Here is a 25,445-nt window from a genome sequence, read left to right on the forward strand (position 1 = left end):
CGCCTTCCCTTCCGCCGCGGGCCGCGCTCCGCCTGCCGGCGGCCCCCAGGTGTGCGCGGAGCGGGGCGGCGCTCCCTTCGTCCTCCGGCCCGAGCGCCGCAGCCGCGCGGCGGGGCCGTCACGTGGGGCGGCGGCGTTGGAGCGGCGGCGCTGCGCTCCGTTTTCCTCCACCTGCCCCGGAGCGGCGAGCGCGGGCCCGGCCATGGGGCTGCGGCGGGAGGCGGCTGCCCCGCCGCCGGCTGCCCGGGCTGCGGGGGCTGGCGGGCGGGCGTAGAAGCGAGCGCTTCCCCCCTTTGCCGAAGGGCAGGTGGCGGCGACCCGCCATGGAGAAGGCGGCGGCGGCGGAGCTCCGGCAGAGCGCGCTGGTGCCGCTCACCGCCATCTGCCTGGGTGAGTGCCGGCGGCCGCTCCCCGCGGGGCACGTCCGGGCACGGAGCCGGGATGCGGGCACCTGCGGAGGCCTCCGCGGCACGGCGGGCTCGGGGCCGCGTTGCGGGCGCTTTGGGGGAAGCCGGGCCGGCGGGGCTGTGCGGGCCGAGCCGCGTTCCGTCCGGGTCGCGCGTCTCGCTCCTGGATTGAGTCTAGTACGGTGACCCCATGCGGAGCTTTAAAAAAAGAAAGTTTGGACTGTAGCGATGCCCCCGTGGAGTTGAACCGCGACACCGCCCGTCGCCGCTGTGAGCGGCCGGGAGGGAACGCGTTCCCCGATGCTCCGCTCTCCTCCCGCGGCAGGTGCTGGGTTGTGGCGGCACGGAGGCGCGTCCCCTGCCGATAGCGGGCAGCCCTTTTTCTGGGGGAAGGCACTTTTCCTTGGGGCTTTGTGCTGCCCTGTGCCCGCAGCCGGCGGCCCGGCGGTTGGGGTTACCGGCCCTTGCCTGTCCCAGGGGCCTGTGCTGGGCTGATCCCAGCTCTTTCGAGGGCTCTGAGTGCTGTCTGATAAACGTACTGCCCGCGGAACTGTGTAACCCTCTGCTGCTTGCTGATAAAGCAGGTTTGTGTTTGGTACTGCCGAGTGATAGGCAGCATCAGTTACATAAACTGTCAGAAGTGGCCGTACTGCTTATTCTCTTTCTGTGGAAGTTTTTAATGTCAGCGCTTGCCCAGGAAAGTGTGGAAAGTTAAAGACTGCTCTGGTGACTAAAGACATCTCTGTGTTAACTGTGAAATACAGTGCATAAAGCCCTGTAAGCTTCAGAACAGCTGAAACATCTCTGCCTGCTGCCGCTGCTGTATTGCAGAGACATAAAGGGCTGCCAGAAGTGTGTGCAGCATGAGGGCAGAGCCTGCTGGACTCGAGTCTAAAATATAAGTTCCAGCCATTTATTTTTCTTGGGGCCTGGTCAGAGCTTTGTGAAAACTTCTGTTATTTAATAAAAATAGCATAGTTGTTCTAAAAGTGACTAATACTATCATTGAAGATCATGTGAGTTCCAGAGTCCAAGCGAGAGCACTTTGTGTCCTTCTCTGGAGGTGGCATGAGGTTGGAAGTTTGGTAGATCTCTGCAGTGCTTTGTGCCTGTCCCTTGCACAGTAGTGAAAGTTAACAAGCAGGGGAGGGGGGAAGCTTATCACTTGTTGTGCAGTGAAGACCCCACAAGAGCACTGTGCTTTAGCTGTTATTGTGTGTTACTTCCTGCCTGCCTGGCCTTTCAGTCTGTCGTTGCTTTCAGTTCCTGTTTCTCACTTCTCCAGCCCTTCTCCGCTTTTACTTTTTGTTCTCCTGGGGCTGTTTGTGGGGTTTGGTGTCTCTGTAGACACACTGTTGCCGCCTGTGGCTGTTTGACTTCAGCTGTGAGCCGCAGTGTGGAGCTGCTTTGTGGCAGCTGTTCTTGGTGAGGCTGTTTCATTCCTTGTTCCTTAGAAATGCTGGAGAATGCAGAAAGTGGATGAATAACCAGAATAGCAGGGCTGGTGTCTCTCCTGGGAGTGCATCAGGGCTGGTTGTAGTGCTCTGATCTGAGGGCCTGAGTGGGAGTGGGGAACAGTGAGGGACCATATTGAGGAAAGCATCTGATGTGAGGCAGTTCTGAAGAACTGTTCTCAACTACTGGCTGCTTGTTATGGAGCAACTTGGAAATGAGAGAGAGCTGCAGTACCAGCCAGTAGGTTTGTGTAGGGGGGGCTCTGTTTGCCAGGTGTGTGGAGCTGCCCATCACTGTCTGCCTGGCTGTGCTCAGGGCTGCTGGCAGAGCTGTCACATGGAGCTGGGAGCTCCGTGTGTGCTGCTTCTTCCCTCTAGCCCTGTCCTGCTGCAAGTTCCTCCTGAAGGACCCCTCTCAGGAACCTCTGCTTGGAGCTTGTTCTGTCATGTTGGGAAAACTCAGGCAGGACATGTGCAGAAAGGCAGTGACAGAGCCTGGTTAGGATGATACTCTGCCTATTGTTAGACAGAGTACATTCACGTACTTAGGAGCAAAATATTTTAATGTTCATAACATCTGTCAATTTGTGACTTAATTGCTGGCTGATGTGTTCTCAGTTTGTGTGACTGAATTAATATGGTTACAGGAACAGCGGTGCCACATGCCACATGGGGGAACTTTGTGTCACAGCGTTGCTGTGGGCCAGGACCTGTCGTGCAGCTCAGGTGTGGAGCTGCCCCTGGCACAGTGCGGTTACACAGTGCCTTGGCCTGGTTGTGTAATAAATGCTGCTGTGCATTAATTATGTAATAAAATCAGCACTATTAACATCCCTTGAACATAGTATTGATACTTTTGAGTGCAAATGAGTAGCTCGAGCCTGTTTGTTCTGAAGCCACAGCTGTTCCTCAGCTGCCCTCCTTCCCTTGCACTGTTCCACAGCTTCTTTCCCTTGTGCTGGTCTGTCAGGCCAGAAGGTGGTTGGAGCCAGGGTTGTTGTCCTGCGATGTTTTAACGGTGCTAAGACAAAAGGGCCTGTAGTCAGCATGCCTCCATGTACAGAAATAGTGCTAATTGTCAGTGGCTTCCAGTCACTGCTGGGAGCACAGACAGTTCCTCTTCCATTGTTCATTTTTTAATGATGTTTTTTTTCTAAACACTTGCTGCAGATTGGCTATAGAAAGATTTTGGATTTAACACATGCAAAATTAAGCCAACAGGGTGCCTGGCTGCGGTGTTGTGAATTAGGTGTTGGTAACCTTTTAAACCTTTCTAACTTGCTTTAGTGTTTGTCATGTTATTAGTAAACTGTAGGTTACAGAACACTGCTAAGATGAGAGCAGTTAGTGAAATGCAGTGTAATCACCAGAAAAGGGCTTGAAGAATCTGCGAGGAAACTCCAGTGGAAGTGTGTGCTACACTGAGCTCTGCAGTAACAACAGCACAGGAAAAAGTGTTGGTGATGGCCCCTCTTATCAGATCGTTCTAACAGTGTATCCTCTGAGAGGAGACTTCTGAGAAAGTGGGGAGCATCTAAAGACCCTCCTGGAAGTCAAATGTGAACTGCAGGCACCCTGCAAGTCTCATCTTGCTTTGATGTCACTAAAAGGCTTTTTTAAAAACTTCATTGCTGTTGATTAGCCAAGTTAACTGTGTTTGCTTTTGCAACTTGTTTTCAAGGTGACATTTACCTGATAGGAACAAACTGCTTTATTCAGCGAGGATACATTTCAAGATAACCTTATAAATTATTTTACAACATTTGAGCTGTTAAAGTGACCAGCTGTGATTATGGATGTTTTAGTGTGATTGTTTTTCTGTCTTCCCCAATTTAAAAAAAAAAAAATCCCACAAAAGACAACTGAGTTGTTGTTTCTCTTGTTAGCATATTTGATTGATGCTGAACTGATATTGTTTGTTGAAAGTTGAGAGTTGATTCATGTGAATTCTCAGTGGAGATAAATAGAATTCTTACTGGAAGACTGTAATACCTTTATATAAACATGGCAGCAAACACTTAGAAATGGCAGACTATGAACTGCCTCACTGTGCCACTGGAACCTATGGTAACATTTTTTCTTTCTATCTTTACAGTGAATCTCTTTCTGACTGGGAAAATAGAAAGTGCTGTTACCTCACTAGGTAAGATACACTTTTCTTATTTATATTTATTGTTGTTTTGAAGTTGTTACTGTTCTTTTACTGTTTGAAGACTTGTTTAAGCAAAGCAGTATGACCTTTGTTTGAGAAAGGGTAGCAGTGACATTTTAGGAAGCTTAGAACTTTCAAATCTTGCTGGAATGGTTATTGGACTCCGTCAGTGTCTCTGTGTTGGAAAAAAATCTTAAGCTTGAGGCCAAGGTCACAGTATGTACTGATATGTTTGGGGGAAAATCTGTGTTTAGGAGATGTGCCTGGGAACATCAAGCTGGGGGCAGAGGCCCATTCCCAGAGGAGCTAAAACCGGAATGTTAAGAACATCTTTTGATTCTTAGAGTGGAAATGCAATCAGAGTCCTGGCACTTAGTGTAATTTCCTTCTCTGTAGTAGTACTGTGGCTTACTGACATTACTGGAGGAGTATAATCAGAGTCCTCTTAGTGATAAGGGTACTCTTGTGCCTTTCAATCCACAGTCACGTTGGTAGGCATACTTTAAGCCTAAAGAGGCTCCAACTTAAATAAAACGTAATAACCAAGTATGGGAGGCAGGAGAAATGGAAATGAGAAAACACAAAAATAATTCTAAGGCAGTCGCTTGATTAATGTGGGAGTCTGAGTATTCAAATCGACACGGAGTTTTGAGAGAAGATTTAAATTGGGAAAGGATAGTAATTGACTTCCTTAAGCTTATTTTAGGGTAGCTTGGATGCACCACATGGGGTGTGTGTTGTTTGCAATACTATATATTTCCATTCTTCTATTAGAAAAAGACCAGAATGTGATCTGTGTCTTGATCTGTTCTGCCTGGATTGTTCTTAGCTTCTGATGGAGTTTGGCATCCCGTGCCTGTATGGCATTTGAGTTTACAAAGTGTAACTTGAGTAGTTATACAGTCTAGATTGCTGCTACTTCAGCCTCAAATAAGTAACACTTCTTCCTGCTGGCTCTGCTCTTTTCTAAAGCTGTCCTTTTGCTAGAAACAGGGTTGTAACATTTCACTTTTATTCTTTCGAGCATTCGGAAAACCTTGTAATACTGTAGCCTTCCTGATTTCTTGCTCTGATACAGCTTTGAGTTACTCTGATTGCTGACATAGTAACTGGAGCAGTGTGAAAAATGATCACAAAAGGTCATTGCCATAATGCAGTTCATATCTTACTTGTTTTCCTGCGTGCTGGAAGATAACAGGTGAGGGTAATGCAATTGCAAGGCAGATAACTCTGCTGAGAACCCTCTTGAAGTAGGTGTTCCTTAGCAGCCATAATAGAAGTGGAGAGGGGCGGTTGCTGTCCCAAACGTATCCTTAGGAAGCATCTATTAGAGACATATCTTTACAGAAAGGTGTAGTGGGGTTTCTCTTCAGAAAGCTCGCAGTGGCAGAAATAAAAATTTCTGGAGATCACAGGTCAAGCCACCTTCTCAGCTGTATTCGTACACTTCAAGCCATCAAAGCTGTCTGTGCTGAAAGGGAGAAGTTCTCCCACCATGTGCTCTTCCCCTGCCTCAGTCAAGCAGGTTCTGCTTCTTGGTCCCACAGAGTGCTCAGGTTCTGCAGGATCAGTGAGCTGTGTGTGTGCTGGTGCTGGGGGAGCAGCAGCTGGCTGTGGGATGGATAAAACCAGGGAGAGCCTTCAGACTACAGGCATAAGGGGTCTGTGCTAAGCAGTGTGTGAGAGCACTCCTTGAGGGAGCAGTTAGAGAGCTGAGGAGAGAGTGTTCTGCCAGCCCTGAGGTAACTGTTAAGAAGGCATATTTTGCTAAGCATGAAGTCTTGAGAGAAAGCTCCTTGTGGCTTCTCTTAGTCTGGAGCAGATGGTTGAGGTGTACTCCCTGTTACAGAAGGGTGCAAAGATGCAGGGTTGATCTTCTGCTGGGATCATCTAAAAATTTCATAGAATAGAGTCATGAATGTTGGAAAAGGCCACGATCCAACCAGCAGTCCATCCCTCCATGCCCACTAACCCGTGTTTGTCCATGCTGCACCTGTCCTTTTCTTTAACGCCTCCAGGATGGTGACTCCACCACTTCCCTTGTCTCTGCTCTCACCCTATTTATTCCTGCACAGCTTAGTAACCCCAAAACAAGCTGTGCTGTCCTCTGGTGAAGTGTGGTATTTGTTGTAGTTCCTCTTGCAAAGAATAGGACTAGTACCTTCTGTGTAATGTTTTGGAAAATTTCTTGGAAGTTTTTAGTAGCAAGAATTAGTGGCGTATTTAACTGGAGGGAGAAATTTACTGCTGTTTGCACTATAAGAAATCCATTTGATCATTGCTGAAAGAGCCTCCTATTAAGATTTTTCATCTTACTGTGGGATCATAGGAGTGGTTTGGGTTGGAAGGGACCCCAAAGATCACCAAATTCCAACCCCTCTGCCACAGGCAGGGCCACCAACCTCCAGTTCTGGTACTAGACCAGGTTGCCAGGGCCCCATCCTAGCTGATCTTGAACACCTCCAGGGATGGGACGTCCACAGCCTCTCTGAGCAGCCTGTTCCAGCACCTCACTACTCTCTCTGTGAAGAACTTCCTCCTGACATCCAATCTAAACCTTCCCTCCTCGAGCTTAAAACCATTCCCCCTTGTCGTATCACTGTGTGCCCAAGTAAAAAGCTGATTCCCTCCTGTTTATAATGCCTTTTTAAATACTGGAAGGCTGCAGTGATGTGTCCTTGCTGCCTTCTCTCCAACAGGCTGAAAAACCCAGCTCCCTCATCCTTCTTGATGAAAACTCTAAACTCAAACCACTTCTGACATTGAAATGATACTTAAAAAAAACAAATCTATGAAAGATTAATTGTTGTTTATCTTCAGAATTTGTTAAACAACAACAAAAAATATCACCTCGGTAATATTTTGTTGGGTTGGTTGGCTTGTCCAGGGATTGATATTCTCTTGCTTTTTAATGAACAAACGTCCAGAATGTGGAAAATGTAAGCCATTTTGGGTGTTTTGTAAATTGAGTTTACACTTTGCTTCTGTGTTTGTGTGTAAAAGCACAAACAGTCGTTGCAGAAAAGTTGTCACTACTCTTCTTATGCACTGTTGCTTATAAGACCTTCTTCATCCAGTAGCATGCCTTGCTATTTAGAGACTTCCCTTTTCCTTTAGGATGTTTTGGCAATTTGAGAAGGCTTGTATTTCCTTAAGGTTGATACTCAGTGTTGTGCTGAAGCCCAGCTTAGTATCACAGCACTGCATGTGGGTTTGTGGTTCTGCAAAATTCACACAGGAACTAGGAAGGGAATTGAGGCCCCTTTGTCAGCACTGAAACCCCAACAGTATGGTATGGCAGTGTGCCCTCGTGGTTTTTCTGTTTAGTGTGGGTTTTTCTTTCAAAATGAAGTTGTCATTTATGTAGGTGAAAGAACAGCTGCTCAGAAGCAGTGCTTGAAGACTTCACCTTCACTGCTACGCAGCAGTCAGTGCACAGGGGAAGACAATCATTAGGAAGGAGATCTGTTGGTCAAGTGCAAGTGCCATAGTAATGAGCACTGACAAGAAATGAAGGGTGTCTAAAGCACCTGGCAATTAGAGTGAGGTTTGGGTAGACAAGATAGGAGTTTTGTGTGTGTCCCCCCTTCCAGTTTTCCCCCGTGGGCTCAGGGGGTTATGCACATACCCTTAAAATAGTGTACGTATGTTTTGGCAATGGTAATAAGGTTAGCAGCCTGTTAGTTGAGCAGTCCCTGTAAGAGTGATTAATTGTAAGAGAAAAATTAATTCTCCTTTTAATTCTGAATGAGGTGAGTCTGAAATGTTTGTTTTATGGCAGGAGTGTAGACTGCTGTGGGGTATTGAGAAACAATGGCCATGGCCAACTGGGCTGCCATAAGTAGCATTTAGCACAGCCCTTACCTCAGATTTTCACAGCAACCATCATTCTGTTAAAATAAAAAATCTTTTTCCTTTGTCCGTTCTTGTTCCTTGTCCCATGTTTGTGGCAGATGTGCAGTGTTAATAAGGAAAGGTGTTTCTCACTGAGAAACTTGTCACACTGCATCACGTTTGCCGCTAAGACTTGGGAAACTGTTGCTGGAAAAGAAAACCTGCTGGTGACGTTACTTCAGAAATCAGGGAGGTGTCACATAGCCTTTGGTCAGGTTTTGTAAATATTTCCTAGAGCTCAGGTGAAAGTATTGGGGAAATTCTCTGCTAAACTGCAGCAATGAATGTGAGTGAAGGTGCTTGTAGGGATTCAGCAGTGTGTCACTGGGACTCCTCAGAACATGAGCTCTAACCAGCTTTGTGTGAGAGCTGGTTTTGCTCTCTGTGCTGCTGTTTTTATTGTCAACACAGCATATTAATCCAGAGCAAAAGTTGGTACAAGGGGAACAGAAACCTTTGCAAGGCTCTGCAGAAAGCCTCTGGATAGTGCTGCATGCTGTGTTTGTTCTGTGTGCACATTGTTTCCCCCCCGTTGAGAAGTTTCAGTAACTCGGCGGTAGGACATGAGCTTCCCAGTTCCTCTTGCACTGCTGCTCGCTCTGTGTCCTCCCTTGCTGCTGTGGGATGTGTGTGCAGTGATAGGTGTGTGGAGGGGCACATCTCAAGGCCTGGATAGGCTGCTTTGGTGTGTGTAATGAAACATCTTGAGAGCCCAAGCTGACAAGTACTGTGGTCTTACATTTGCTTTCTTGTTTCTGTAGCTGTCAGTGTCCAGTGTGGAGCCTCTCTGTTTTTAGACATGTGCTAACAAAGGTTTTCTTGTATTTTTATAACCACTTCACTGCAAAATATTTGCTTGGAAAATAGATGTTTACTTGTGTTTATGTGTTTGGGAAGTTTTTGTGCTCTTTGAAACTAGTAGGAATTGCATACATGTATTTCAGTGAAACGCCCTGTTTGGAGGGTAAAAATAATAGCTCTTTCTGTTTTGCCTCAGGTAAGTTGCTCACCTCGTGCTTTGTATTCACGTGGCTCTCGCTTGAGAAATGCTTGCTGTGGGCAAATGGGTGAGCTCCAGCACTGGCTTTCCAGGGGATGCTGCAGGCCGGGCTCTGAGGGCGGCCCTGCAGTGCCTGCATCCGTGTGGCTTTGCTGGGACCTTGCCCATCCTTGTGCAGCTGGTGCTGTCCTGGCTCTGAACCCAAAATGATGCATTTGTGCCTGCGTGCAAGCAATGCTGCAAGTCTGTGATGTATATCGGGGTATACTTTCCTTAAAGTGTAGACATACCTTTTTTTTTTTTTCCCTTCATTATAAGCTGGGAAGAATGAAACGTGTAAAAATGGGAACGTTCAGCTGTAATCCAGAAGGCGTGCTCCAGATAGTCAGCTGATTTAGAAATAATTTTAAATATATATTTGGAGAGTGTTCAGAACAGCTTTTGCATTACAGAGAGTTTCCTCTCTTGTAGTCTGCTGAGAGTACATCTTCCCAGCAGAACAGCTTTCCCACTTGTCCTTGGAGCAGCTCACTGCCATTTTTGAATTGCTTAATTACAAATTATAACTATTTGATGCAGCTTTGATTGGCCTGCAGCTTTCCATAGGAAGCTCTGGAAAGACTTTGAAAATACTGAGCTTTCCCTTTCTGCAAAATTTCAATCTGTTAGAGTTCAGGAGGAATTTAAAGTACTCAGGAATTTTCAGTGAAAACATTTGACATCGAAGTCCAGTTAACTTTTAGTCTTCTTTTGTTGGTTTAACCATGACACTCTGCAGGTCTGTCATCCGGTTAGGAGAAGGAACATATCCAGGAACAGGTTATAGCAAAATGGGCTTCTAGGTGCTTTGCACTGAATATGGATCTTTTCCAGCTGGTGAGAGTCACAGCCAGCTTTGGGCAGCTGGTAAAGAGGATTTCTGCATTGCATCCTCTCTTGCAGATCTGTGCGGTGATATTGATTGTAGCCTTCGGTAAATTCATACAAGGTTATTGATTGATCCTGCATTGAAATGCAGGTTATGCTTACCTGCAGTTCAAGTGGGTGCCTTAATTAAAAACTGGGCGGGGAAGAAAGCAATAAGAGGATGAAGATGTTGACTCCCATCTGTCTGCAACCCCCAGAAATTGATGAAAGCTCTTGTAGCTAACGTGAGTTGTTGATTAGGTGAAGCATTAACAATATTTTTTCCCTCTTATTAACAGTTGCTTGCAGTGGAGAACTCGAACAGCACACAGAGAGACGGGGCGTCATCTACAGCCCTTCCTGGCCACGAAACTATCCTCCAGCAGTAAACTGCAGCTGGTACATTCAAGGAGATCGTGGAGACATGATAACAATTAGGTATGGTTTGTGATATTCTGTGGGGATAATTGGTTGCTTTGCTGAAATGAAGCTGTATGTTTCGATCTGATGTAACAATGTTGAACTGTTTGCCAGAGCTACCAAGTGGCTGAATAGATGGACAGCAAACTTGGTCATACTGGAGCATGGGTTGCAGGTTGGGCACCTCCATTTTAGAAATGTTCTGCTATCTTGTTTCTGTAAGTTACCTCTGACATCTGTTTATATTCAAGTCATTTGTAGTCTGTTGATATTTTTGTCTTTGTAATACCTGTGAGATTTCATCTACCTCTGATAGATGACGAGGTGATATATTTACTCAAATTAAATAGTTTCCTTTCTATTTATTGCCTATAAGTAGGAATAGATGAATGCTATAGAACATGGAGCAGCCTCATTGGGATATTTAGGTTTCTTAGAGCAAAAATGGCTTTGTCTGTAATGTCCTGGAATGATGCTATACTTAGTTAGCAGATGAAGATAATGACTTCTTATTGACACTTGTTAACTAAAATACAAATGCTTTTTTGTATAACTCTTATTTCTAACAAAATTAAATAATAATTAGCATTTGTTGCACAATTTCAGGTAGTAATACTGTGCAGAAAAGACTAAAATATATTACAAATGGTTTATTAAGGAGCTTTAGCCTAGTGTAAATTTGATTAATTTCTCTTGAATAATTGCAGTATCCTTCTCAAACCAGGAACTGCTTGTTTAAAAAAGAAAAAAGCAAACCTGGGAAAGGTTTTTTGTTTGTTTTTTCTTTAGTGCTTTTTTTTTTTTTTTTATTTGATGCCATCTGCTCATTCTTTGCTCAGCTGCTTAAAAGGACTACAAACCTCTTCAGCTGCAGATGCTCAGCAATTAAAAACAAATCTGCCACAGATGGAATAATAGAAGGGCTCCACCATTCCTAGTTCAAAATAGGATCTACTCATCAAACATAAGGAAGTAGATACCTGCCAACATTTAAGCACCATAAATAGAAACATGCTTTTCAACCCCATTAAATTGTATTGGACTTGCAGAGTTTATTTCAAAGCAGAGATTGTTGGAAGCTCTGAGAAAGCATATAAATGAGAGAGAGGACTTGGCTCTGGAGAATAGTGCTGCAGTTTATGCTCTGAAAAGTCTCAGAGCTCCTAGTTAGAATTAGGATCTCTTTAACAAGTGTGAATTTAATAGAGGGTAAAGAATTGAAGGAAAGTGAGATGAGGAAACCAGTAATAATGTGTACACAGCTTGAATGTGTGCATTAGCAATAGTTTTGAAAGATTTCTTTCTGATGAGTTTGTTTTCTGCCACTGGATACAAAGCCGTATCCTGCCCTCTGCACATGTGAACAATGGGAGCTGTGTGTTTACATCCTAGGGAGTAGTTTGCCTTGTGGGTAGCAGACGTGTTGTAGTGCTACGTTTCTGACTATAAATGTCCTTGAAATGATTCACTCCAGTGTAGGAAATACAAAATGTTACAGCATCAGAGGATTTCTTTAGAATATTGTAGCAATCTTAACACCAAAGATGTAAAAGCAGCAGCTGACTTTGCCTATGTCATGCCAGCCTAGGAAACTGGAAAACAGGGCTCAAATAAAAACATTTTTTCTTCTTAACAGTGGGGAATGCTTCTTGTCATAGCTGTGTGCTGACGGGGGCATAGAAAATATTCCAAAGAAAATAAAAAGTAATTCTTAGGGTGAGATCTAGTTTTTAACAGGTTCACAAAACAAAAGATACCACCTTTGTGTTATGTCATACTGAAAACATTTGCCTTGATCTTGGATTCTCATTGATGGTGCGACAGCAATGTTATATAAGTAGCGTATCTGGGATACAGCAGGAGTCACTGAAGGATAAAATTGCAACTGAAAGTGGTTTTGATTTCTAAAACATGCAGTCAGTGGTCATTTTTTTAATAAGCTCATTATTCAGCAGCTTTTAATAGAGCAGTACGCAGATCCACGCGTGGATGTTGTGTGCTGTCTCCTGTGGATGTGTCCTTTAGAAGCTTGGTTTTGGCATCTACCTTTCATGGTTGTGTTGATTGTCTCATATCCTCACGTCTCCACTGTTTTGCTCTGTAGTTTACTTTTTAGAAATCCCTGGGAGAATCTTCACAAGAATGAGAAGTATGTTTTTCTTGCTTATTAGTTTTGCACGTTTCCATCCTTTCTTTCAAGTTTTTATTTCTGATAGGATCGTGCTGTTGAGACCTGGGAACACATGTAGCCACTGTTTTCCAGGATTATGTTGTGTCACTTGATATTCAGATAATTAGTAAGTTATTGTTTCAGAAACTTTTTTTTTTTTTTGTCTGAATTCCTCTCTGTTTAGGTCTTGTTTTCATAGAAGACCACGTGTAAGTCCTGTAATAGGGATGTCATACCCTTTAACTGCTTTTTTGCACCATCCTTAACAGGGTGTATTTGTTTGTTTCCACCAATCTGATGAAAATATCTTTTTTTTTTTTTTTTTTTGAAGATTCTTTATCAGTTGCTGTTATCTGATTGTTGCAATTGGCCCTGATGTGGGGACAGTATGAATAATTGCATTTTATTATAGGAATTAATGAGACTGAGAGTAAAATGTTCTCCATGATCAGAATTCAAGATACAAGCATTGAGAAATCATTTCCGTAGTGACCTTCTCAAGTTCTGTATTAACTGGGGAGGCCTCGCCAGCTTTCACTTCAGTGATCTGTGTCATTGGTTTGGGAAAAAAAATGCTAAGGTGCCAGCTGAGATTGAGATTTTGAGTAAAGCCGAGGCATGTTTGTGTCAAGACTTTCTGGCATGTATTTATGGACAAGTTCAAGGGACCGTTTGATACTGTATTTGCTGAACATGGTGATTCAGAATTTGACATTAATTGGAAAAACTTATAATAGCCATGTATTTAATTAAGTTTCTTGTGCTTTTTAAAACCTGCCATATCTCCTGCCTAAGGTTGCAGGGTTGGTGCTTGGAAGTGGGGAGTAGAATAGAGCTTTCCTGACTTCAGGTCCTTGTGCTTCAGTGGGTAAACAAAAGCTTTTAATGAGCCAATTCAGTCATCAGTTGTTTGCAGTCTGCACTTGCTGTGAGAGGCTGGCAAATAGAAGTAACTTCTCTTGCTTAATTGGCCTCTCTGATTTATTTTGGGACTGTACTCTCCTAATTTACCCATGATATTTATTCTCCAAATTTAATGACTTTGGAGGGCCAAGTTGGACATTTTTTAAATTCTTACTTTCATTCAGGTTTTACAACTGCTGGTCTGAAGCATTTAACCATTCTTGTTCGTATTCATGGTCATCCCATGTTTATCTTTTTACAGTTAAGAATGCTTTTTCCAGCTTTAATCTGTATTTGCTTGTGCTTCAACTACGTAGAGGTTGTAAGGAATTCCCCACGTTATTTATACAAGTACTTTTTTTTTTTTTCCTAGTAGCTACTGCTCTCTGGTGCAGATGCCAAAAATCTCTGCTATGGATTAGTTTTGCGGGTAGTCTGTTTTTTATCTTAGTTGCAGAGTGTAAATGAGTATTTATGGCAAGTTGGTTTAGTGAAGTTCTATCCAGAAGTTCACAAACACTTAACAGTTAATAGGTGAATGTTGTTGTAAGTTACTGTTGTTTCATTTGAGTAATGTTACAAGCTAGATCTGATCACAACCTGTCCTGTAATTCCTTGCAAGTTCCCAGAGTCCTGCTCAGTGTGGGAGGTAACCTGTTTCCAGTAACATGCCTTCAAAGAAAAATGAGATGATTTTACCTTTTCTTTCTGCAGTATTCCGTAGAAGCAGACTGTGCCACATTTGTCCGTTCCCACTGAATTGTTCTGAACTTGGGATTTGAATGCTCCCAGTGCCTGGTAGACTATTATTGTACTTCTGTATGCTATTACTGTTATTATTTTAAAAGGAATTAGCAGCAGAAGGGATGTTCTCCCTTACTTACACTCTGTACCATCAATCACTCAGCTGCTGGGCTGATCCTTCTGGCACAAAAAGTTGTATTCCTGTTTGAGGAAGTTCAAGTGAATGAGCAAATGTCCCCATGCTCTATTTTGTGGGTAGCAGAATTAAATTATTCTTCAGAAGACTACAACAGCAACACTAGATCTAATTACAGGTGATGAAAGAAGTGAAGCAGCAGAAGTTGAATGCCCTATTCAGAACTCCTAGGTTAAATAAATCAGTAGGCTACTTAATGTCAGATCAATGTGGCAGAAGCTTTTTGCACAAAACCTCGTTGCAAATGGATTGTAAAGTGAAAACCAGTTTTCTGTATTTCTACACGCATATGTATGCATATGTGTTGTTTCATATTTTGTTGTAAATTTTTTTTGTTTGAGATTGACTGACAGTCCACTCAAATATATGATATTTTGGTCTTAAGTGAAGTCACTATCAATATAGATGGGACAAAATTTGCTTCCATTGATAACAGTGTAATGTAAAAGGGTGCTTGTGGAGAGTTGTTATACAGTTATTATACAGTTGTTATACAGTGTCTTAATCGAAGCAAAATGTGTTTCAGTTATACTCTGCATGAAATGGAATGTAACTGTTTTGACTTTGCTTTTGCCCTCTGAAGGAATTTTATAATTGCTGTGGCATTTACTGTATATAAACCTTCGTCAAAACTAGAACACTTATATTTCAGAGAACTTGTGTTTATTCGGTGTGTTTCAAACTTCCAGGTGCCAGCATGTGGTTGAGGTGCTTCTTGCTTCTGAGAAAACAGGGAGTTTGTTCTTGACAGTGTTCTTTATCTCCCTTTACTGAATAGTGAGGCAGTTGTTTCAGTAGCTCATGCATGGCAGCGAGGCATTGTGTGCTGGTGTTCTCAGGGAGGCTGCTAAACGTGCTACCTTCTTCATGTATATCCCGCCTCACCGCTCGTGTGCTTGGATGGCTTTGTGCCTAACACTTGTGCTTCTGGATGGAGAATGTGGGACTCTGTTCTGAATCTCAGATCCACAGCCAGTACTCAGGAAAATCAGTTACGTCTGTATGTTTTTGCTTTAAAAGGTGGGACTAAACTTTCTTCTTCATTCGTATCTCCTCTTTGCTCTTTATTAGCAGTATAACATTCTCAATATGCAAATAGAGGTAATTATTGATAATTATCTACAAATACAGGGTAGATTGCTCATTTGCAGAAGAGTTTGTGAACCAAGCGTGAGTGCAGTGGGGAAAATGTGTGAGCTTTGAGACTTGGCTGCAGTGCTGGGAGCTGGCAGGGTAGGAGAACAAATTGCTCAGCTCTGTAAGATTGTTCTTGGTACATCTGAAATCTCCATAGAAGTGAGTTAAAAGATGTAGTAAACGATCTCATTGTTTCACACAAGCAAGGGTTTTTCTGGTTATTTCCCTCTCCTCCACTCCCAAGTTCTGAGCTTCCATTGCTTGGTTTAGTGACTGTTCCCTTTTGTTACAAATGTTGTTGGGCAAATAGTTACTTCCAATGATTACCATAAAAATTCTTTGTGACAAGAAAACTCTACAAATAATTTTCCAAGTAGATGATAGAAACTCTTCGTGGTGCCTGGTAGCTAAGAAAAAGAAAGTGAAACCAATGTGGAAGCTCAGTAGTGCCGTCTCAGATCTCTCACAGCAGACTTTCCGTGGGTGCTGGCAGTTTCATAGCTGCTTCATGTAACTCCTTTTCGTGCTGTAGTGCCTCTTTGTACACTTGGTCATTAAGAAGTTTTTGTAGAACACCTGGGACAGAAATTCTTTGCCTGGTTGATACTTGAGTTTTTTTATTTTGACTTCAGATTCACTTAAGACTCCCTTGCAAAATAAGCTGTTTTCTAAAGCTTGATGAGATTGCTTACATAGCAAAGAAGTGGGTACTGTGGAAGAATTCTTCCTAGCTGGAATGATATGTGGAACATAATAGGAGAAAAAGAATTAGAAAAGAGGAGGGGGGCATATTTGTGTCCAACAAGTTGCTGATCATGTTTTAATTTCCATTTTAATTTAACATCCTGGTGGCTCTTATTTTTCATTCTCTTCATGAAAACTGCAAAAAAATGTTTCAAGTCAGTACATTTGGCAGAACTCTGGGGTGTGTGTAGGCTTGAACTGCTCTAAAATGAATTGGCTGGTTTACAAAGTTGCTGCTCTTTCCCTTTCACCTTCAAAGGGCAAGATCTGGCAGGCTTTTACAGCCTTTTGTAAGTACACCATGGTGTCAGAAAATTATCTTCCATTTATCTTTTTCAGATAGTTCTTCCTCTGTGTTTCTGAGAAGTCCTTTGTGGAAGGAGATTCCTACTTCATAGCAGCTTTTCAGTCTCTCTGACTTTTCTGTTCAGGTGTTTGTGTGGAGTATGCAGTGACTGTTACCAAGTTAATTGTGTGTAGCTGAGGTATGTAAAGAAGAACACAGTACAGTTCTTGTCTTGTCCAAGTGTCTTGGACAGTGTGCCCTTTCACAGTAAGCTTCTCCCTTACTGCAGATTACTGAAAGCAAATGCAATGTGTTTCATCAGTGTGAACAAACACCCAGTGTGGTTCTGAGCTCCAGTTTAGGGAGTATTATTCGGCTGTGTTCAGTGTTCAGCAGCTGTTGGAACACCTCTTTGCACTGGGTAAGATGCTATGGAATAGCCTTGGCCCTGGGTCAGCACGAGAGCTGGATGTTTGACAGTGAAAGGTTATAAGCTCGTTTGCTCTGCATTTGCATTCCCGGAAAGGGAACATGTTATTCTTTGAACTAAATAATCATACGGTTAGAGAGACTTCATGTTCCATTTCCTTTCTTGCTGTTCTCATCTTGTCTTCTCCCTGCTTATCCCTGGCTTGAAAAACTGATTTTTGTCTTGCTTCTTTGTCCCCTTAGGGTTCTTTGTATTGCTTCCTATTGTTCTTACTCTGATACAATAGCTTCTAATCTCATGCCATCTTTTAATAGCTTCTAAGGTCGGAAAAGATTGTTGAAATCATTTTTTATGCTTCCATGTAATGTTCTTTGCTATTTTTTCTTTTACTCAGATCTGTGTTTTAGGAAGTAGTTTTGCCTACAGGCTCTGAATAAGAGATGCATTCTTTCAGATTTTGGAGCTGCTTGGCATGCTGTTTATGCCAGTGAGATGAGTGCTTTTCCAAATTGGGAGAATTTGAATGCAATGTTTATGTGTATGCAAGATACTGGAGATGTTTCATTATCTTTGAATGTGATCTCTTTATGTCAGCACTGCTTGTGCAGAAACTCAACTGCTACATTCTGTTTTTTCACTGTTTAACTGTTCCAGATAAATATCTTTTGTTACTTGTGTTTTCTTTTGTTCTTAACAGCTTTAAGAACTTTGATTTAGAAGAATCTCAGAAATGTGCAGTAGATTGGTTGATGATTGGCCCATCTTCCAAGAGGGAGGAGTACAAAGTATGCGGATCTTCCATACCTCCATCTTTCATCTCTGCAAGGGATCATGTTTGGATATTTTTTCACTCAGATGCATCAAGCTCAGGACAGTCTCAGGGATTTCGCCTTTCTTATATTAGAGGTAAAACCTTGCAATTTTGTTGGCTTTGCTTAAGCACTCTAGTAAAACTTGGAGACAGGAGTATTATTTGTTGATGAGAGTCTTGGGACCAGTCTTGGTTATTAAGTGTTAGCGTGGTAACACTGATGCTTTTTCCAGTTAGCTTCTTACTGGTTTTCTTGAAGTATACTGGCCTGACCTATTGACTTGTGACACACAGAGAGGGTAGACATTAAAATGTGACATTGGATGGTTACAAAAGTTTTGATACTGACTTTTTTCTGCTTGTTCTCTTTCACAGGAAAGATCGGCCAGGCTGCATGCCAGTCAGATGAATTCCATTGTGCAAATGGAAAGTGTATTCCCAGTACTTGGAAATGTAATTCCATGGATGAGTGTGGGGATAACTCAGATGAGAGAAACTGCACTGTTCCTCCAACAGAGCCTCCATCCAGCATCTGTCCCTCAGGAACATTCCAGTGCAGTGTAGCCCGCTCCACCAAGTGCTTGATGAACGAGCTGAGGTGTAATTCAGTTAAAGACTGCAGCGATGGTTCAGATGAAGATAATTGTCCTGATCTTTCCTGTGGCAAAAGGCTGGGTAATTTTTATGGATCTTTTGCTTCCCCAGACTTATTCCGTGCTGATCACAGCAAATCAGACCTTCGTTGCACGTGGTATGTGGATACACAAGATAATCGACATGTTCTGTTGCAGCTTGATTTGCAGTTAGGCTACAATGACTACGTAAAGGTGTATGATGGCATTGAAGAGAGAGGTGATAAATTACTGCAGACATTTTCGTTTCACAACAATAGGCATCCGGTGAGCGTGGAGTCATCAAAGGGCCAGCTCACAGTCTCGTATCATGCTCGCTCAAAGAGCACTGGCCATGGATTCAATGCAACCTACCAGGTGAAAGGCTATTGTCTTCCTTGGGAACACCCCTGTGGAAGTGATGAGGAGTGTTTCACGGATAAGCAACATTGTGATGGCTGGTGGCACTGTCCAAATGGCAAAGATGAGGAGAACTGTCCGGCTTGCCAGAAGAATGAATATCCATGTGAAGGAAATAGTGGGCTTTGCTACTCAATACTTGACCGCTGTAATAACCAAAAGAACTGCCCAGATGGCTCAGATGAAAAAAACTGCTTTACTTGCCAGCCAGGGAATTTCCATTGTGGGACAAATCTGTGTATCTTTGAGACTTGGCGCTGTGATGGTCAAGAAGACTGCCAGGATGGAAGCGATGAGCACAACTGCCTGGTGATTGTTCCCAGGAAGGTCATCACGGCTGCTCTGATCGGGAGTCTCGTGTGTGGCCTGCTGCTGGTGATAGCGCTGGGTTGTGCATTTAAATTATATTCCCTGAGGACTAGAGAATACAGGTACATAGAAACATCTTGGTTTTATGATTCTTTAGTAACTGACTGCGTATTTCTTTGATTAAAGGAGGAAAAAAAGTGAATTGTTTAACAAAGAATTCAGAAAATACTGTGAAATATGTTAAGTAGTACTCACTGCATTAGGCTTAGAGAAGAGTAGTTGAGATTTTCAGAAGTAGGGGAAATGTCAACTCTTCTATGATCTGTGGAAAATACGCATCTCTTGTGTAGCCTGCCAGACCTGAATCTAACAAATATCAAAACTGTTTTGAGAAATTTCCTTTCTTTGTCTGTGCTTTGTATGTTTGTGCGACTGTGGTTGTGCCCTTTCAGAGAGAGTCAGAAGGGACTTCCTGGTGCCTGTCTCTTGTCATATGCACCAAGCCTGTCCATGATGTGTGCTTGTTGCAGTGCTTCATGCTGTATTTTCCAAAAATAAGTAGAACAAATTAATGCCTTTATTGATGTAAGTTGGCCTATTGGAAAATGTGCAGTTACTACAGAGTCCAAACTCAGACTGGGTTTATTGATTTGACTCACTGTTACTATTGTTCCTTTTATTAATTTTAGCATCCTGATAAGGTTTTGCACAGAGCCCTGGTAAAGATTTGCCTTTTTGCTGCTAGTTTGAAGCCCTCTGCTCTGTGTCTGTGCGTTAACGTGAGAGGAGGCAGGACAAACTGACTGTAACTTCTCTTCTGCTTTTTTTCCTACTATGGTTCTGTTCCCAGAGCATTTGAGACCCAGATGACACGACTTGAGGCAGAATTTGTGCGTCGGGAAGCTCCACCTTCCTATGGGCAGCTGATTGCACAAGGACTGATCCCCCCAGTCGAAGACTTCCCTGTGTACAATGCATCACAAGTATGGTGACATGAGTGCTGATGAACCTAGTAGCAGCCAGACTGCTATAAGATAGAACTGGTCTGGAACTGTGTTCTGTCAGTAGCAGAGAAGCTCTGCTAACTGTATGGAAATGCTCTTACTGAAATATGTATGTTTTACTTTGAGCTGTAGAATCGTAGTCATGTATCTTGGTGCTGTGGGTAGTTTTGAACACATTAAATATATTTGCTAGGGATCAGCAGTGAGAAAAACATGCTGTTTTACTGTATGTCAAGACAGAATGAACAGAGATAGAGAAAGTAAATTAAAAAAAAAGAAAAGGAGCTTTCCAAGCTGAAACTGTGAATGTCTGAGGTGATAAGAAAGTAGGTCTCTAACAGTATTTTTGGGAAACTCTAGAATTAATTTTTATTTACAAATACATTACACTGGGAAGCCATTAAGTCATATTGATGTTTTACTGTTGAGTTCTCAAAAGTCTCTCACAAACTGTTAAAATTATCCCACTGTGATGCAGTTCCAAGTGTGATAAAGCACTCGAAGCTTGTTACTCAGGTGCAGCAGTACTATGTTTGCCTTTCTCCACTGTTACCAGGGTTTGAGAATCCTCTGCTATTTCTGTTGGCAGAGGACTTGGTGGTCTGTAGCCTGTTCTTCGGTGGTGATCTGATAGCAAGTGGGAAGCATCTTGCTGGGCAAACAAAAAGAAATTAAATTTATTAAGGAAACATTTTAATGGAGAATGTTTTGGTAGAGACAGAGCTAGCTTTGACATTCTTAGCAGTTCATTAGAAAATACAAGTTTAATGAGGAGGATTCTCTTAAAATGGAGATCTTAGTGAATGAGCTATGGGAGAAGTCTTTTGAGTGTGTGCTAAATCGGTTGCCTCTGTGTGACAGGCCTCCGTGCTGCAGAACATCCGAACGGCCATGAGGAGGCAGATGAGACGTCACTCGTCACGACGAAGCTCGTCTCGGCGGCGCCTTGGCCGACTCTGGAACAGACTCTTCCACAGACCTCGGGTGAGAGGACAGATCCCACTCCTGACACCTGCCCACACTTCGCAGACGACGTTGGGTGATGGAATCATCAACCGCGCTGATGGGACTATCGGGAGTTCTCCGCCTTCACCTGAAGGACCTAGTTTAGAGGCAGACGCCCACGCCAGTGACCTGCAAGAAGTTGGATGTAGCACCTTGCAGCCGGAGACTGAAATCACAGAGCCATTGCCTTCGAATGTCTTAGAGAACACTTGCACTGCTGCGCAAGCAGAACCTGAGTCTGGACACGCTGATAAATCTGTAGGTGCTGAGACCTCGGGCAGCGAGCTCAAGCAGCCCAATAAAGTGGATTCAGGAAAGCCTTTCAGAGATCCTTTGTCTGAAAGTGTCACAGAAGCGATCCATGGAGGGTCAGCACCCAGGAGGACTGTCCTAGAGGGCAATAATTTAAGTAGAAGTCATCCACCAAGTGAAGAGCCATGTAGGTTACCCTTAAAGTGGGAGTCTGCTTATTCAGATAGCCCCTTGAATGTTCATATCCAAGTGGATGGACAAAGCCGGTGTTGCCCTGGCTCCCATCGGGAGGAGCCTTTGGGTATTCATGCGGCTTGTTGCCATTCTGTGGAAGTGCCAATGTTAGAGTCCTCTGCTCCCCTCTCTGAAATCAGTACAAGTGATGATGAGTCTTTACTTGTTTGCTAGTAGAAGCTTTTGTTTTGACCCTGTAAACTTTGTAACTTCATTGTTTATATGACTGTGCACTTTGATTTTAGGTGGTTTTTGCTCTCAGATTGTCCATCAAAACTGGTGTGCTTTAATCCCCAGGAGTACAGCACAGGACTAAATGGGACAAGTTTTTCTTTGTTGCTATTCCTGAAACTCCAGTGGGGGCAGAAGTAGGCCAGTATGTGATGTCAGGGGCTCAGAGAGCAAGAATATGTCACTGTAGTTGGGAGGCATCTCCACTGTTTATTTCTTCTGTGCTTTATTTACTTTCCATTCAGGGAGTTGGTATTTCTTTACTTTTTCAAGTGGTCTTACAGAAATTAACACTGTTGGAACTTGGACCAGGCACCAGTTGTGACTGTGAGTACCAGTCGAGAAATAACATTGTCCTTTTAGGCATCATTATTTAACTAAAATTTAATAATATCATTAAAATGTTTGAGAGGAAATAAAATCCTTTGTTGTTCCCTATTTCTAGAAGTAGCTTGCTTCCTTTGCTCCCTTCAGAAATGTTTTGATGGCCATATAGCTCTTGAAACATCCACTAGAACCAAAGTTTCTATATAGAGTATGCAGAACATTCCTGTCCGCTATGGCTTTGTAGTAAGAGATCAGCAGTGTTCAGTACAAGTGAAATGCATTGAACCCCATTTGCAACAATATTTTTCAGTTGTCATATGTTACTCTTCAAAGTGATGTAGCAGAGGTTGAAGAATCGCTTGCTGTCTTCCTACCCTTTTTCCTCTCCTCCCTTCTGATTTCAGGGACTTTTATGATTACACCTCTTTGGTTGTGCTCTGAAGGTTTCTGAGACTTCACAGCTAGCTGCAATAGGAAGCACTGAGCACTTGGTAGCTTTCGGGATTGGATTCTTTATTTTGTAATAAAATCTACTTCACAAGTTTTCTCGTAAATCTGCTATCTAGGTGCAGCTTTTTGAAACTTGTTTTTCTAGTCAGTTATAGGGGTTTGCTTTTACTTTCTGTTAAGAACTGAAGTAGGACAGTGCCAGTTTCAAAGCTGACACTGTGTGAATTGTATAAATTGTATACTGCTTTAAACTGGTGCCTTTTTGTGTTTTTTTTTTTTTTTTTTTAATTTAGGGTGCAATTAGACGCAAGCAAGATATTTACCTGAAAGAAGGTTGATATTACTGAAGCAGGAATGACCTGGTGCGGTCACAGCTGGTTATGGTCTGATAGTTTGGCCCTGCTGCTGGTAGGATGGTGCCATGAAATAGCGTGGGCCAGGCTTCCCCCCACCCTTTTAGGAGCTCTGTTTTGGCCCTCTGGTGAGGCAGTAACAAACTGGAATGCTACATACAGAAATTAACAAAGAAGTTATCTCAGCTGTTCCTCTGTAAGTATCCAAGCGCTCTGATGCTGTTTAATGCTGTAGGAATTCAACTTGCCTGAAGTTATTAACTGGTAACTTCAGCTTGTAAAGCTGGGGTGGACTTGAAGTGGGGTGTTTTTGCAGGCTTTTGCAGTGAACAGTTTACACTGAAGTGTCAGAGATGTTTTTTAATGGACTGTATGTGCCCTGAATCTTCCACTAGGACTTCCTGTGGGAGTGCTTTAAAAAAATAAGCATTAAGACTTTTGCTTTACTGAAATGTAATGTGAAGGAATGACTTTGAAATTACTTTTTTGTTTTCAGTTGCAAATTGGTTTCATAGTGTGTTTTCCAGAGGCGGAAGATTCAAAGTCTGTAAGAGCATAGAAAGGATTGTAGCAAAATGCATAATGAGCAAGAGTCATAGTTACATTAAGTAAGTACTACTCATTTCTTCTCAAGTGCTTTTGTGATCAGAATTCATTTCATCAAGGAAAATGAAGCTTTGAAAGATGTTAATTTCATAGCATTTATGAGCATTTTAAATGCATTCCACCTTTGCTGTGTACTGTAGTCATCATGCGGCCAGATTGTTTGCATCGAAGGCTGCAGGTTTTAGTGTCATCTTTTTTTCCCGGAGGTAACTTTAAATAGTAGTTTTATCTTTAAAACAGTAAGCCTAATCTGTGGGGAGGAGGATTGTTTCAGGGTTAATATTGTGATGATACGAAGGATCTTCAGAATAAGTGTTTATTTAATTCTCTTACAGAAATGTATTACTATAGAAAAATAATTTTGATCATACTATGCCTTAAATTATCATACTGTAAGGCTCTTGAAGTTAAAATATGTTGAAATGTTAGAGTTGAAATATATACTTTAAATTACTCTATATTCTGGGAACAACCCTGCACTGTATTTTCTTTTAAGATGTAACAACATAATTTCTTACATATATAATGCGTATTTTGTGTACTGATCCATTTGGTAACTCAGCAGAAATTTCAGTGAGAAAGATTTATATTTAGAAACTGACAAACATCCAGGTTAATGAAAATTTGATGCTTGAAGTGTACAGAAATACTCACAGCCATCACTGCTGGAATTTACAGCCTTGCATAAATGAGACATACAAGCCTGGTGCTTTTGTAAACACCTGTGTTTTGTATTCTGCAATAGAATATTCTCTCCTAGCTCCCCTAGTCCATTCCTTGGAGGCAAGAGTCACTTTTGCAGAAGAAACGTGTGCATGTGTGCTGTGGGTACAAACAAATGTGTTGAAATGTTGACACTTGATGGAAAACTCAGAGTCTGCCTTAGTATATGTCTACCCCTCCTTTCTCCACCCCTTGTAACCATTAAGCAGAGAACTGACTGTCATTGAAGCTCACCCAGCTTCTGTTCCACGCAAGCTGCCTCCGTATATTCAGAACTAACTAAAAAGAAAAGGTGGAAAACTGCTACTATGCCAGAAGTGTGAACAGAAAATTTCATTCTTTGCTCAGTGGAAAATTATGATTGCACTTCAATGGCTACGTGACCTAATGAGCTAGTGAATTTATCTTTTAAAAAAATATTTTAAGAATGCTTTTCTGCGCTAAGTATTTTCATAGAAGGGAAAAAGTTTTTAAAAAAAGAAACAACACCAAAAAACCCTACAAAACTCCACTGTCCAATCTCCCTAAAAAATAGTTTCCTAAAAATAACTCTGAATGGAGAGGAATATTTAAGCCTTTTCCTGATCTAAGAAGAACCTCTCACCGGCAGCATCACGACTAAAGTGTTCTCTTACTCTCTTATTACTACTAAAACATGGGCTGTGTTTCTATTTGAAATTGCAACACTTTCCAGCTTGTGTATGACTCTGTAATATCCCTTATATGTACTTGTTTTCTGTTCTCTACCTTTTTTTTTTCTTTTTTTTTTTTTTGGTATGTGTGTGTTGTATATATTCACTGAAATACATTTTACCATAATGTGTATGTACAGATGTATGGTTCAGGTATGGCATCGTGGTTACCTGTGTTTGCTGGTTCCTGGACAATGATACAATACAAGTAAGATGCTGGGCATCATCATACTTTGCTCTTGCTTCAATCTCTTAATTTTTAATAAAATTTAATGTGTCCAGAGACTGTGGATTTCTGACTGTCACTTGAGAGTGCCAATCTGTTAGCACTGCCCATTGCTGACTCCATATGTTGAGTCAGTTATGAGCCTTTGGTGTGAAGATCTGAAGTTGGTGTGTAGTTCTTTTTTTTGGCTGTATGCTTCTTGCTGGTATCTGAAGCTGTAGATGTGTGTCACTTTTTTTGGAAAGTACACGTGAAATCTTACCAGTAGCAATTTCCTGTTGTGCACAGATGTCTTTAAAAGATGCATACATATACCCCAAATAACAAAACATAGCTGTGGAGTACATG

At 42.4% G+C, this 25,445-nt stretch overlaps 1 protein-coding gene across 18 annotated transcripts in view; it reads left to right on the forward strand.

The window, feature by feature from the left end:
- Nucleotides 1-25,445, forward strand: part of LRP3 (LDL receptor related protein 3) — a 212,708-nt gene that overhangs the window by 7,799 nt on the left and 179,464 nt on the right. For 13 of the 18 annotated variants that reach the window (XM_042821441.1, XM_042821457.1, XM_042821443.1 and 10 more), the window contains 6 exons: nt 3,957-4,004; nt 10,113-10,251; nt 17,541-17,749; nt 18,030-19,116; nt 19,845-19,977; nt 20,860-23,458. In XM_042821441.1, the coding sequence (XP_042677375.1) occupies nt 3,957-4,004; nt 10,113-10,251; nt 17,541-17,749; nt 18,030-19,116; nt 19,845-19,977; nt 20,860-21,663 (2,420 nt within the window). In that variant the 3' untranslated portion in view covers nt 21,664-23,458. Of the gene's footprint in view, nt 1-310; nt 391-3,956; nt 4,005-10,112; nt 10,252-16,455; nt 16,613-17,540; nt 17,750-18,029; nt 19,117-19,844; nt 19,978-20,859; nt 25,155-25,445 lie in introns of those variants that run through there. The other 5 variants (XM_042821453.1, XM_042821449.1, XM_042821455.1 and 2 more) reach the window with 5 other exon arrangements.

This window comes from Centrocercus urophasianus, unplaced genomic scaffold (genome assembly GCF_019232065.1).
Source record: "Centrocercus urophasianus isolate 14NV4802_14NV808 unplaced genomic scaffold, USGS_Curo_1.0 seq_2, whole genome shotgun sequence".
Classification (NCBI taxonomy): Eukaryota; Metazoa; Chordata; class Aves; order Galliformes; family Phasianidae; genus Centrocercus; species Centrocercus urophasianus.